The following is a 15,637-nucleotide window of genomic DNA, read 5'->3' as shown; positions in this document are numbered from 1 at the left end:
CACATAACATAATTCCTGTCTAGCACCAGATTCATTTCCATCCCCTGTGATGTTAGTTGGGCTAGATAGAATTTGGTTTTAGTTGTCTCATCAACTGTGTTTGTATGTAACTCCATATTGTAATATGGAAAAATTACATGATGCAATACTGTGTTGCATCGAAAATCAAAATGTCAAAATCTATTCTAGCATTTTCAAGAATTAGCTATACAAGTTTTAGACTTGTTTCTCAAGATGATTGCATGAATCGCTTCCCTACAGCATCACGCAATACATCTATTCTCTGTACATTACTCAACAACGTGATCTCATTAATCGCTTTCATTCAGCATTACATAATACATGTGTTCTCTGTTCTCAAAGAATAGATTTTGTACAATGTGACAGTTTCGTAAACATTTTGGTTGGTTTGCATGCTTGTTTAGGTGGATTGGCAATGCCCAGTTTACCCTGGGCTTGGTCATGAGATGGAAACTCAGAGCATATGTAATTTGAACAATTTATATTTAGTAAAATAAATTAAATTTCTCTGTTCCAATAATTGGAATCTCCAAATGACAAACTGGAGCTGATGGCTAACCCATTACCTCAAAACTACTTTACTATTTTTTCGTATAATATATAGACTGGATTCTATGATGATTGCATGTAAATTTAAGCATGTTCAGTCACATAATATAAACAATGTATTGTCTTAAATGATGAGGCTTGGTTTTATGACCAAGTTCCATCACATATATGTCGCATCCACCCAAAAAAATATTTCCACTCAAATGGCCAGACCATTAGAGTATTATTACATAGATAGTTGCAGTACCATGTTCAAATCATGTTTTCCCATATGTGCATTTGAGCTTGCACACAACACTTCAGTGTAAATATTTAACTGAAAATTTGTGTTCCTGTTTATAGCACTTGAAAGCATGGACATGCCACCACCTACTAACATCAACTTTTTTACATCTATCAAAGCTTCTGTGAAGCATTTAAATGTTCTTGTATTTAAAAAATTAAATTCTCGATGGTTGATAACTTCAAAAAAAGAAACAAGCGCTTCCCATTTCCTTTATAGCATATGTAACATTCTAATAGGCACAACAAAAGGAGTCAAGAATATTGATTAAATTGAAGGGGTGCCATGCTCCTTTTCGAGCATAGGGGGTATCTTGGCACACTTCTAGATTGTCCCTGGAGTAAATGTAAATCCACTAGCTTTGGAAGCGAACAACAATGCATGAAATATCATCTTTGCTCTTTCTTGATACTGCCTGTTCGGTCAGGCACTTGGCTGCCACTTGAGGATCCTTTATCTTTCTAACCAAGTCAACGGCCTCTTGATTTTTCATGACCTGAACATAGAAGCACAATAAAGGCAAACTTCAGGAAACTCATTAAAGAATACTCTGCATGGAAGAAAATAAAATAAACATGAAGTTGGACAAGACAATCAGTAGTGTTATTTGATACCAGAGATATGTTAGGGAAAAGAAAATAAAATTAATTAATTCAAATTGGGACTTCAAAACATATAATTTTGTTTTAAACTACAATCCCAAACGATAAAGATAGAATCAATATGTTGCATTAAATTTAGCCTCTTGTGATCCCTTCAATAGCTCCCCTGAGACATGCTTAGTCTCCAAAGAACTAATACATAGGCCATGAGCTAGAAGCAGATGTACCTAGTTCCAAACTTGAAGCAGGTCCATTTACCGTATTTAGACCCATCTGGTTCATGCTAGGTTTATATCAAATTAGCATAGTTATAAATTGTAACAAATTGATTAATTAGTTCAACTTAAATAAAGACTGCCTCACCTTCCACAATCCATCACTAGCCAAGATGAGAAATTCTGTTGCTGTATCTACATTCCTCTGTATTACATCAGGTTCTGAGCTTAAATGTTGCTTTAGGCTTCCATCACCAAATGCACGAGCTACGGCAAGTTGACCATTAACTCTAGGGACATCTCCTGAAATAACAACAGAGGACATCAACAGGAATGCAATTTATCCCTTTTACCCATTGAAATGCATTTTGGCCTTAAAAATTAGAGCATCCAACTTACATAAAAACATAAACTATACTACATTAGGCTCTCATTAAGAACAGTTCCTGTACAGCTTATGCAACGGTACCTGGTAAATTTGTCACAAAGCCACCCTTCTTCTCAATGTTTTGACGTTCAGTGCTTGGTTCATGATCAACAGTCAGCTGAATGGCAGTGCCACCTTGACATAGAACAGCCCTAGAATCCCCAACATTTGCTACAAAAAGTTTCTTACCATCAATTAAAATGGCAGTAACTGCCGTTGAGCCACCAGGCCCTAAATCAGCTGTTTGAGCCAAAATCTTTCCATCTGTCCGGCGGTATGCACTCTTTATAGCCTTCTCTGGCTCTGTCCAGAACCCAGGCTGCATTAATATATAAAAATCTTTGTCAGTGTTAAAATACTTGGCTCACACAAAGTGCCTAGCAACTTCAAAAAGGACAATCTAAACAAAATACCCAATACAGAAAATTGTGACAGACATTTTAAGATATGCATCTCAGAACTTACCAGGCATATTTAAATTTTCAACTATTTGTGGACAGACAAGCATAAAGAGGCATCCACGATAAGTACTAGTTGTAAGGCAATCCAACATCAAAGGATCGGTGACCTTTGCATCTCTTTTGAAGAGAATGGAACAGAACAACAATTGCAAACTTTTCCCACTTCATACAAAAAATTATTTTACTGCTATAGTATAGCTTAGGTAGTCTCACACTTTGGGGTCCACTCATATTGGGCTGTACAAAATTGCATTTTAGGTCGAAGCCTATGTGTAACTCTATCTCTAACATTAGTGGCTTCCGTGACCACTGACTATTCATTAGATTGAATGTTTAGTTCTTTCATGTGAGTCACTGTTGATTCAATAGCATCGCATGTTTATTTCTTTACTATAGTATCATTAAACAATACGATTCCTTGTACCAGATTTACCTTTGCCTTGATTAAACTGCTAATGGAAACCAGATTTTTCTTTCATTTATGATCCCTTCCCCTCTTTATTCGTGTTTTCTACTTTTTGGTAATTATATATTATTAACTGCAAAAGATACTTGGTAAGAGCCAATGCATTTTCCTTGCCAAGTATACTTAATTTTGGAGTTGTCGACAATATTGCCTTTTAAGTCCCTTATATCCATGCCACATTTCCTATAATAAAATTATTAATTTACATTGGCTGTACTATCTTGTTATCCACATAAAATTACACAATAAATTGGATGACAAACATAGGAAAACCAATATAATCAAGATCTATCGTGAGGAAAACAAATAGCTACTGTGAGGACTTGCTACTCTTCCCCTTCTACGAGCTTGTGTTTTTTTCTCTTATGGCTTGTGGGAATAGATTTATTTACTTGACTCCGTAGGAACCCATGAAGGGCTCAGACCCTTGAATCTATTTTGTGCTTGTTGATTACGAACATTTGAGTGGGATGATACTTTTATTCGAAAGAGTAAAGAAAGTTTTATTAATATCGAATTCTTTTTGTGGCTTGAGTATAATGCTACAAGTAGATTGCAAATGCCATGTTGTAAGTAGGGCTCTTACAGAAGCTTTCTTCTATATGTATTTAGCTTGTTAGAAGTTTAAGCTTGAAAGAGAGGTGAACTTCAAATCCCCATGTGAAAAAAAGTGCAAATTTTAGGTTGCCTTACAATTCCTAGTTGAGGAGACTAGTCGGAGCCAGTCATCACCTCTTTTCTTGGAGGACAATCATAAAGTCATCTCTATCAATGGAATTTGTTTTCTCGTTGACGAATTTGTATCTTTATGGACCAATCCGTAAAACTAAGTTAATGTGGTAATATATGTTGTGTTTGATGCCGAGGAGATTTTCTGACAAAGCAAGAGAGTTGTAGATTGCTCAAGTGTGAAGTGCTATGGAAATTTAGAGTTTCTAGCAATAATAGAGAATCTATCAATCAAAGACAGCATTTTCATCATATTGGGAGTAATTTCTCCTTGTTGAGGGCATTTTCTCTCTACCGCACAATTTCATCCCTAATTGTCAACATTTTCATCCTATCAACTTGAAAGATAGACAGGATTAGATGACAAGGTAAAGCAACAGGGTAAGAGAGTACTTCAATCCAATTAGATTTCTGCCTCACTGGTGCTATTAGATGATGTTTAGGTTGTGTTTATCATTAGTTGTTTCGTCTGATTTATTTCCAAACAAAACCACATGCTTTCATGTTTATGCATTGTAGTATAAAACCACTCCTTATTGCATATAGATTATTGCATAGATCCAGGGGTTCAAATTTCATCCTACTGCATAATTTCATCCCTAATTGTCAACATTTTCATCCTGTCAACTTGAAAGATAGACAGGATTAGATGACAAGGTAAAGCAACAGGGTAAGAGAGTACTTCAATCCGATTAGATTTCTGCCTCACTGGTGCTATTCGATGATGTTTAGGTTGTGTTTATTATTAGTTGTTTCGTCTGATTTATTTCCAAACAAAACCACATACTTTCATGTTTATGCATTGTAGTATAAAACCACACCTTATTGCAATATTGAATTTTACATATTGCAAGTGATAACTGTTGATGTCTGTCGTTAAGAAGGGATTCCAATGTTCTCCTTGAGGAAATGGTCAAGAGAAAATATAAACAATTGATATATTATAGTAACTCAAAAGTCTAAATAGTAAATACTAAATAATAAAAAATAACTAAAATATGAAGATAATTATAGAATTAATTTGTACATGATCCCATCAAATTGGTACTGGATAAGTTATACCAAACAAAACATAAATTACAAAGTACAAAAGACAAAAATCATACAATGTATATGAAAATTGTATGTATTAATGTAAATTTTATACAAGAGTAGGGTACAACACATTGCAGATTGGTGTAATAGTTTGTAGGCTCCCCCAAATGAGTATTGAGAAATAATGTAATGCAGTTTATAAGTGCAGAAGTGCCAAGGTATGTGTGTAGTATTCCTACACTTCAATGCTAAGTAGAGGTGTGTTTGTGTGTGTGTGCACACTTACACACATGCAATCATGTTCAGGGGATGTGAGAATACCCATAAGAAAACTGCTGGCCTCAAATGTTGAGTTGCGGCATTAAGTCGAGCATTGATATTTTTGCTTAAGGAAAAAAAGATGAGTAAGGCAACCCCCATCTGCTCTGCTCCTCTCTACGCTGTTATGTTCTTCTGTAAGAGGTGAATGTATAGATGTGTGATGCAGCAGAGCAACTTGTAGGAGAAAAACCAATTTGTTGCAAGAATATGAAGTCATTTACAAGTTTCTCAATAAAAAAGACAGAAATTTGTAGTGACAAAAGCTAAAACTGTCGATTCTACAGCCCCTGATGATGTTGGTGATGGTGACCATTGATCAGCAATGACCTAACAACCCATGCCCCCTCCTAAAAGCAGACAAGGGTAGAACGATCATAAATTTTGCTCAGATAGTCCCATACGTACATGGCTAATTCCATAAACTGGAAACTTAAAGAAAATAAAATAGTAAGGGATTCTAAATGTTATCCATGAAAGTCATAAGGCTACTAAAACTTGTTTTTATTGTGTAGATTTTTTAAGGTGTTATGGGCAATCCAAGTCATCTGAATGCACATCAGAATATGCTTCTTTTACTCTGAGTGAGTTGGTAGTTGGCAAGATGTTATAAACGGCAGCATGTGTTGCTCAAAAATATCTTTGGTAACTTTTGTTAGGAACGTCAACCTCAATTTCAATGGTATTCAAAGACTTATTTTATCTTATATCCTAAATTTCTGAAGCAGAATTATTACGTAACTCTGCTGAGGTGGTTGAAAGACCTAAATTTACTTGAATTTAATAATTTTGGCACTGAGTTTATTATCCAGCCTTATAAAAGTATTTGCAACATCCCTGTTGAACAGTGCCGCTTCCAACTATTTTTCTATAAAAGTCCACCTAAGTGTGTTGTCTAATTTTGATGTCTTGTTACATCATCGTGTTAATTTTACTGTTTGTTACTTTGAAACACCAAGTCGTTAAAATTGTCATAGCGCATAGGTGTGTTCATAAAATTAAAATTTTCCAAAAAAAAATCAGTTTTCCTTTATTCAAGATGAAGAGAAAAAAAATATGCATAGATTGAAAAAAGATAAGAAAGAAGAAAACTTAAAAAATAAAAAAAACTAGGACCCTTGGTCCCAATTAGAAAACGGAAGTTTAAAACAAATCAGTGACACGCATAGAGCATCTAGCATGCTATGTGCATCTATCACATTCCCACTCCCTTCACATTTTGCTCCCTATTCAATGGCAGGCCCAAGTGTTACCCATCCACTTTCACTTACCCAAACAACTTATGCAGCACCCTTGACCTCGAAGACTTAAAAAGTTTGTAAATGAATACATGTGGGATAAAAGCCTTGCCTTATGCATTCCCTTTGAAAAACCCTCATGGGAGGCGAAGGAAGTTTAGTTCCACATTGGTAGAACAACAAATAATTTTGGTGTTTCAAAGATGGAGTGATCACATTAGAAGTGTGTTCATAAAAAGACAAAGGAATGTGATCTCTAAAGCAGCCATTCTACCTACACATGGGGTGCACTTTTCTATTTGCGCACCATGCCATGCACACCCTCTTGCCACTTGTCACACCATTTGTGGGAGGAGGAAAGTTTGCTTTTAAAATGTGGGAGTTCCATCCCACATTGATGGCATGAAGAAAGTTACAAATGAGTATTGAAAGCTTCTGGGTTTGACTGCGTGTATTTAGACACAAAAAAATACACAGTTGAATCCAGAAGCTTTCAATAGTGTCTTTAAAAGTTACAAATGTTGATAGAGAAGCACATTCAATATCAAGCATCTTCAAAGACAGTTATGCACGCACACTCCTCTTCCGTTCCTCATGACATGCCCGGCACACACTACCCCACACTTAATTGCACATGGTGCACCTAGTATGCTATGCCCCCAATTCTATGTTTTTGTAAGAATAACCAAAAGTGCGGACTTCACACATCATTACCCTTCATTCAATCAATGAAAAAAAGCCAAAATATTCTAAGAATACCGCCAAACACACTATCCTCATTTTCCCCACCAAGAATGCCCAAAACTATGTATGTTATATGTGTCACAACTCTTGCATATAGACTCTGTTTTCCAACCCATTTGAAACGTTGGAAATCTCTCTTCACAAGCTACACAATGGAAGAGTTTTGAATTTGCTCAAAGCTACCCAAAACATGAAATTTCTTCTATCATTTAATCTGTCACTCTTCCTTTGTATGATGAATGAATGGGATGAGGACAAACTAAATAAGGAATTTACCAAAGAGATTAAAAGAAGATATGACTGCATCAGTTGGATTCAATCTAGAAAAGACAGACAAACAACATTGAAGAAGAAAAACAAGTGGGACACAAAGAGTTGATCAAAATAAGGATGAGTAAAAATCAAAACATTCTAAAGTCAAATGCATTAATTTGCCAAATGCAAATGAAGTCAAGGATGTGGTGATGAAATTTGAGTTATGCAGAATCAAAGAACTTGGGTGGATTTGAATTTTTGATGCAGAGAGAATATTAAAAAGCTTAATGGATTTGGCTTGTGTTATAACTTATAGATATTGACGAATAAGAGCAGGGTAACTGCAACAAGATGATTAGATAAGACAAAATGTGTTAGTTCACGTGAATCCAAGATATGTTGTAGTAATTCATCTCAACTGAATGATGTGATAGTCGTTAAGAGATAACATATCCCAAAACCAAGAAAAGCACAATATTTTGGTCAATACTTTGTAATTAATTGACTAACTTACAGTATTTTGTAAAATTGATGTGTTTTGATCTAGCAATATTTCTTTTCTTGTGAGAATATGATTTCTGTATCATGTGATTCTTTCAGAAATTAGTCCATATAGGTTTGTATTATTATTACTATAAAATTCTTTTGCAAGCAATACTTACATGTAATTTCAGATTGACTCTAGTCCAAAAATCCAAAAACATTGTTTTGCTTCTTTTGCATAATAGTTTGATCATAATATGTCGAAAAAATCCAAACAGAAATATTATAGCTTATGTGAGTAAATCTTTTATTTCTCAATAAAGTGAGTTATCTATTATATTATTTATAATTTGACGGGAGATCTTACCTCACATGCTATCCGTTTTTGGCCTTGCCCCAGAACATAAATCAAAATGTTAAAAGAATGAAAACATAAATAGCATTAGAATGGCCAACATAAAAGATGTAACATTAAATTTATATTTACTTTTGCCCGTGTCATGTAATAATTTCAAATGAGGTCCACTCTCTCAATCAAAAGAAAAGCATTGAGTTTTCTCTAATATATAGATAGTGAAAAATGAGTATGATCAAGTCAATCAACTCAAGGCAATTCAAACTTTAATTAGAGTGACGATCCCATAAAGAAGTAAAGAAAGGTAAGGATTATCAAATGGGATGCAGGTATTTCTGTTTCATATTTACCTCATTCAAAATGTTGTCAAAGAGATTGGATTGCAAGTAGCTCGGGACCTTATGTCCTAAATGTCCATCAAAGATAGCAAAGAGGCCCAAATCATGATCTTTTAAATGTTTATATTCTGCGACATAGTAATCCTCCATATCATGCCTTGATTTACCCTTTACCAAATGAAATCCATGAATTACTCCTTTGTTCGACAACTTTGATCGACCTTTTCCCTTATCAGATGATGATGGAATAAAGCCAGCTGCCAACTTTAATATACACATAAGAAGAAAAAGAGAAGACATTAGTACCAATTTTAATTTAAGCAAGAAATCCATTCAAACCATAAAAATAAATTCTAATAAGAAAATAACTTAACACCATAATCATACCTTGAGATTGACATCATGCAACTATCAAGTAGCAGGAAGCAGACAAAAATGTTACTGTGTTTCCAGACATCGGTACATTCTCTATTTCGTCAAAACACATGCCTTTATGGTATTACCATTTTAGAATCTAACAAGCAGTCATTTGTGTAGTTCTATATTGGATACAATTTCAAATAAAGAGAGCTTGAATTAATGGTTAAAAGAAATTTGCCAACAGGAAATACAAAGTCAATTTGGGAGCTACCCAAAGCATCAAAAATAGACCAGCCCCAAAGCATCAAAAATAGACCAGCCCCAAAAGCAAACAGCAACAAATTTCCATGTTTTTCTTTTTCACTCTATTCCTTTTGTGCCCTTGAGCTGCTGAACCTAAACACATTTTGCTCGTCACTTAGATTAATAAATCCAACCTAACCATTGTATATCATCTAGAACGACATTTTATCAATCAGGCCTAGACATGGACTAGCAGTAAAAAGAGCCCTAGCTTAAGTTTTTCCTTCCAATTAGACAAGTGCCAGATGCACCAATCTAGCAGGAAATGATACTAACGAGCTATCATACAAATACAAAATATGATTCACATCTAAACAATTAGTCACCACAGATTAAACCATGTAGCATATGGATGGCTCAATCCACGAGAGTTACATGTAACCAATCTAAATAGTACAAGTATTGCAATCTGAATTTGGTCAACATTACATTTAATTTGTTGCCCTTTCCATAGTGATGCATATTTTATGAATAAAATATTGTTGTGTTTGCAGCATCCATAAAAAGGTTATTGATAATAAAACCTAATCCTATTTATTCTAACTTATTACTGCAGTAGCTCATGACAAACAAAAATTATGAAACAACTTTGGATTTGTTCCAGATGATTACCCTCAATCAAAGTGTTGTTAAAATGAAACCTCTAGACATTACTTTGGAACCCCCAGTTGACATATGGTAGAAAATAAACACAGATTGTGCCTTTAGAGGCAACCCAAGGGCTTTAAAAGGGCTAAGGAGTGCGTTAGTACTCTCAACATCAATTTCTAATAAGGGCCTGGAAAAGCATCACACAATATAGCTGAAGCTACTACAATTTGAAAAGGACTAACATAAGCTATCCAACTCAAGCTTTCAATGGCAATTATAGTACACTTATGTCTTGGTCTTGACTCTTGCCTCAGAACCATCATATGTAATTAGAAGATAAAGCAGTTTATTTGTGGCATTCATAGCCTGGCAATTATAGTACGCTTATGTCTTGGTCTTGACTCTTGCCTCAGAACCATCATATGTAATTAGAAGATAAAGCAGTTTATTTGTGGCATTCATAGCCTTCTCACAAGGCTCTAGGGCCATCAAATCTGTCACGTGCATTGAGAAATGAGTAAGGTCACTAATGATTTAGCGAAACATGCCTTGCTTTGCACAACGTCCCAAGAAGGACAAATAAAGCCAGAGATATAAGCTTCCTCATTCCAAGATTAGAGCACACCTTTCAGCTATCATCAACCAACAATGCACATACCAAACATAAAAGAGTTGATCTCACCTCAAGTTAGCACTCTCATGCACCTATGGTAGAAAAAGATGTAATTATTCAAATCAAATACTACAATGGTGGGATGCAATCTAATTGTCCGTCCACACAGCCTTGTAATTTACTCACCCCTTTCACCCGAGGTTGTAAATAATTATGCCACCCCCATCATCATTACCATGACAGGCAACTCTTTAACATGAAAAAAGCAAAAGATAGGACAGCTATTATCCCACTCATGCGATGTATCACACAGATGTTAATAATACCCAAAGATGGAAATTTTTAGTCTTTCCTCAAACCTTTTCCTTTTCCATTCCATGCTTGAATGTGTGTTTTGTTTTCTTCAGAGTAGCTGGATACTCCTCTGCCCCTCCTTGGGCACGCGTGTCCTCGTAACCGAAATGGATATGTATTCGATATGACCCGGACACACGTCGGATGCTATACCCACGTGTGCCCGAAAAACCTTGATTTTCCAACGTGTCGAATACTATGTGATTTGATTTTTAAAAAATTTGACGTAAATCTTTCTAAATTTAATTTTAAAAACTTCATTCATGCAAAAAAATTTTAAAAAAATTGGTATAAACAAATCCTACACCAGATGAGAAAGACAAATGAAATGTTTTTCTATTTCAGCGACCCATTTTTTGGGGTTATCTTCCAATGCAACTCTGCTATTTTTGCATATTCTAAATTGTTAAATCAACATATAATTATTTCTGTAGCAATTATGTGTCTAGACTCTATATTGCTTTTGAAGTAATGAAAATCTCCTCTAATAACTTAGAAAATTGTGTTAAATATATGTGTATTCATTTTATGAATGTCGTATCGAGTCGTATCCATATTGGAGTTCTTAAAAAATGGCCGTATCCGTATCCGATACCGTATCCATATTTGTATCCATATCCATGTCCATGCAACTTTGGTTTTCTTTCTTCCCAGATTGTTCTCAACTCTATTTTGCTCTACATCACTTCCTTAGGCGGCAGATAAAGTTGGTGGCAATTTTGAGTAGATATTTCAAGCTTGAGGTTAGGGTTTGAAGACACCAACCCACCAAGAAAAGTATGTGGCCTCTGCAGCACAAGGTTCTTTCTGACATTACTTTATACGTTCAGTTTTATTTTACTTGGTAGCTCCACGATCAGTTCCTTCTCTTTTCTACTTGCCTCTCCTGATCTTCTAGGCAATGATACAACATGACTATGCTTAATTCCTCCACGCCCAGTAGTTACAAGAAAACAACTGCTAATGCATCCACACAAGCCAGACAAAGCCCCAACCCTAAGAAGCTTAAAATATCTACCAAAACATGCTCAAACCAAAAAACACCAACTTTCAAACTTGTTAGCTAACTGCCATTTTAGCTTCTAGCATCAACATCCTGTAAAATGGGGAATCCCTCTATGCTTGCCATAGATACCAACAGTCCCTCTCGAAACACCCCTTATCCTCATACCATTTCCATATAACCTCAAGAAACCTACTCCAGGCATTCCAAAGTCAACAGTGCCATTGCCATTACTAAATTCAACCGGCCTTGAATCATTAACTCAATTAAAGATAGTGCTTATGATTTTTCCAGTCCATGTTAATTCATTTTTTTTTCCTCATCCTGATGATGGATCACTGAGTGTGATCTGCGACATCGATGCAAAATAAAATTTCACAGTTAAATCCAAAACCTCTTTTACTTGTTTAAGTATAAAAGGCTTAATCTGAAAAACTCCATAAAAGATCAAATCAAGTCATATACTGAAATTGTAACTATCATCAAGGACCATCACCTCTTCTATGTTCAAGAGGAAGGCTTCTGCTTCAGATTCGACCACAGAACAGCTTCTCCTAGCCCAAAAGCTGTGCACCCTTAAGGAAGAGGTGGAGGAACTGAACTCGTAGTTATGCATCATCATACTAAGCAGCCGGACACGAGTCATGTGGCCACAATGAAATCTATTCCCCCATCAAACAACCCAACGCCACTTGAGAAGACCTTAATTTGAATGATTTTTAACAAGATGCTTGCACCTCAATAAAGCAAATCTTCAGGAGTGTATTTGACATTAACAACATAGGATGCATGGTAAACACTCTACAATCTGCACTTCAGGAATGTTACCAAACCCTTTGTGAAAAAACAGGTTTAGGAGCAGGGTTCATCACCGGCTACTGGCACTGGGAAGAAACCATTGATAAAGATTGAGAAGCAATAGAGCAACTATGAATTCACTGCAGACTACGGAAATCTGAAATTTCCTGAAATTCTCTGCGTTTTGATGCTGCAGTTTAATTCTTTTTTGAATAGGAAAAGGAAGGCCATTTACGACCATCATGATTAGAGTACAATCTTGGATTTTTAACTCTATTTGGTACTTCAGTTCAGTTAGTTCAAAAAAACATATATCTATTTCACTCATTTAACAACTATGTTTACCATTGTGGTTCTATCACCATGGATATCTACCAGACAAACGGATCCCTTCTAAGGACCAAAATTTGTTCTCTTGTAGTAGTTTTTGACATAGTTCAGTAGCTTTTCTCCTTGTCAAAAACAAATAGGAGATGATTAATTTGGAATAACTGAAATTTCTCTCTTAGGCTCTTAGCAGTTATTGACATGTTTCGGTAGCTTTTCACCTTCTAAAAAATATAGCAGATAACTACAAAGACTGAAGTTTGAAGTTTGAAGAATCATGTTTTGAATTCAGAATAAATGAACTTCAGCCCCACTTTTGCAGATTCGCAATAACTAAATTTAGGCCCGTGAAGACATGGAGCCATTTTATATAGCTATAACTGGATATTGTATTTTTTTGTTATTCGACTGCTGATGTTTAAGAAACTCAGACCATTTCACAGAAGGATGGAGGAACACAAGCTAAACACTCTATAGTGGCGAAAACCGAGAGTCCAAATATATCAGACCTTATAGGTCGGTCATCTTGTCAGAAAATTTGGATTCCACACACTGGCTAAGAATTTCAGCCTAACGAAAACTTTCCAAACAAAAAAAAAATTGAGCAGAACAACGAAAAATTTGAACAGCTGTAATCGATAAGGTCCAAAGCTAAACTTCGAAAATTCACAACAAAACAAGCTATTTCGTATTGATTAATTTTTTGTATTATTTTGGTTATTAAAATCCTTTCTACTTCTGGTGTACTTCTGGTGCAGATGAACTGTCAAGAATCCCCCTTATTCCCGAACTTGGCCACACAGATGAAATTAATCGAGTAACAAATTTAAACAAGATAAACGAAAAAGTTCCCCCTTTTCCAACAAAGCCCTTCATATGCCCAAAAGACAAGTTGAGCAGGCAGTGACTTAAAAAACCACCTTTCCTTTACCTTTACCTTTTGAAGCCTGCTGCACCTTTTGAGACCTGTCCAGGCACTTTGATCCTCTGGATCTCAATATAATTTCCAACCTTTCATCTATATTATAAACAATCAGATTCTCTCATCCTCCTACGTATAAAGTCAATTTTAGAAATGTTTGTACAACACGGGGCAAAACCCACTAGACCAGTTTCTATTCCATGAATTATCGTGAACTTATATTTGCATATGACACCCATAAACATATAAATCTGCAGACAGAGGAAACAAGATCAGCTAAACCCAACAAATAAACCCATTTGTTCTAATTACTTTACATGTCATAAATAATCAGAAGTCCTCTTTTTCACTGTACGCTTCGTCATGTTTTACCATATCATAATAGAACCAGACCAAAACCACAGAATCCATCTGTATACAACAAAAATTATGATGAATTCACAGAGGAAAACAATTGGGGCAAAAACGAAGCCGACATAAATCATTGCCACTTTATAAAATCATGTATCATCATCACCCAACTCATAAGTAAAAATGTCAACAGAGAAGCTAGATTACCTTAATCCTGGAAAGAAACTCTTTCTTGCCCTTGGACTTGGAGGATGCTTCCTCCTCCTCCACTTTGGATGCCATGGCACTTTCACGCCTTCTATCTTCAACACTATGATAAGACGATCTCAAACCTTGAAACAAAGAATTCCTGCTACTGCTGTTGCAATTCCCTGAGGATGCGACCTCAATCTCTTCTCAATTGGAAGAAAAAGAAGAAAGTATGCAGAGATAAGAGCAAGGGCCTGAGTTTTGATCGAGGAAGCTTCCTTGCAAAGCAAGTAATGAGAGGTCTGACTATAAGAGTAAATGAAAATGGGAGTAATTAATGCTTCCCGTCCGCGCACCCCACACGACTGCACACTGGTCAAACATTGCAATATTTATTTGTTTCATTTCAAAACATGGAGTACATACATCGCTCTTCTTCCCCAAGTGGGTATGCTTTTTTCAAAAGCTGCGGAGGTGATTCACCTATATTTCTATTGGCGGTAAACACTGTCTGTAGCAATGGGTCGTGCAGATATAAACAGCAGGGGTTTCCTGTTTCTACTTTGTCTTTGACTGCATGTGAGCTTACAGCGTCATCCCCATTAAAAAGTCAGGAGGAAGACGCGTATGACTTATTTTATGATTCAGATCTTCTTTTAATTGTATAAACAATACGAAAACACCTCCTCTTCTTTTCTTTTTTTATTTGCCCTGAGTGCCATCAAATTTTTTTAATGAAATTACATAGGAAAGTACTTAAATGTATTGCCTTTTTATACTCTTGTCAGAGATCTATTGTCTTTGTAGTGTACTTGATTTTTTTTATTCATAAATTAATTGAATATGAAACCAACATTCTATTAGTCTACCTAAATTTTCAATAGTCTAGACTAGTTGCATCCATTTCTACATATCAAACTAGAACATAAGTGTAAAGCAGTCCTCTAGACATAATCGGGTGAATAGTATTATCTCTCTTATTCAAATGTCTTTTATTGTCTTCCTAAGCTAACCCGACCAAAAAATTATAATAGATCTTGCATAACAAATTAATTCAATTGAACATTTAGGTTTGTGTATTTCAAAGCAAGCCTTATGTGTTGGCATATGGACACTCCAATGAGACATTGTATGTGATTGAAGGTTTTGTCATTGATGGCAACCTTGCAATCCTATGGCATCGGCAAGACATCATACCGGCAAAGCATTACACAGGCAAGACAGTGCACCGGCATCAACAAGATCACTCGGCACCGGCACCGGCACCGGCACCGGCACAGAAGAAAACATGTATACTGGCATAAAGG

At 35.7% G+C, this 15,637-nt stretch overlaps 1 protein-coding gene across 1 annotated transcript; it reads right to left on the bottom strand.

Annotated features, from left to right (window-relative positions):
* Positions 1–689: 689 nt before the first annotated feature.
* Positions 690–14,967, bottom strand: LOC131027211 (probable protein phosphatase 2C 58). The gene is given in 6 exon segments (XM_057957216.2): positions 690–1,277; positions 1,279–1,349; positions 1,819–1,973; positions 2,140–2,416; positions 8,532–8,783; positions 14,349–14,967. Coding segments are annotated over 6 exon segments (930 nt in total). The 5' UTR covers positions 14,424–14,967; the 3' UTR covers positions 690–1,177.
* Positions 14,968–15,637: the final 670 nt, after the last annotated feature.

Source organism: Cryptomeria japonica, chromosome 2 (assembly GCF_030272615.1).
Source record: "Cryptomeria japonica chromosome 2, Sugi_1.0, whole genome shotgun sequence".
Lineage (NCBI taxonomy): Eukaryota > Viridiplantae > Streptophyta > Pinopsida > Cupressales > Cupressaceae > Cryptomeria > Cryptomeria japonica.
The sequence above is the reverse complement of the archived record's forward strand: the minus strand, read 5'-3'. Positions and strand labels throughout refer to the sequence as shown.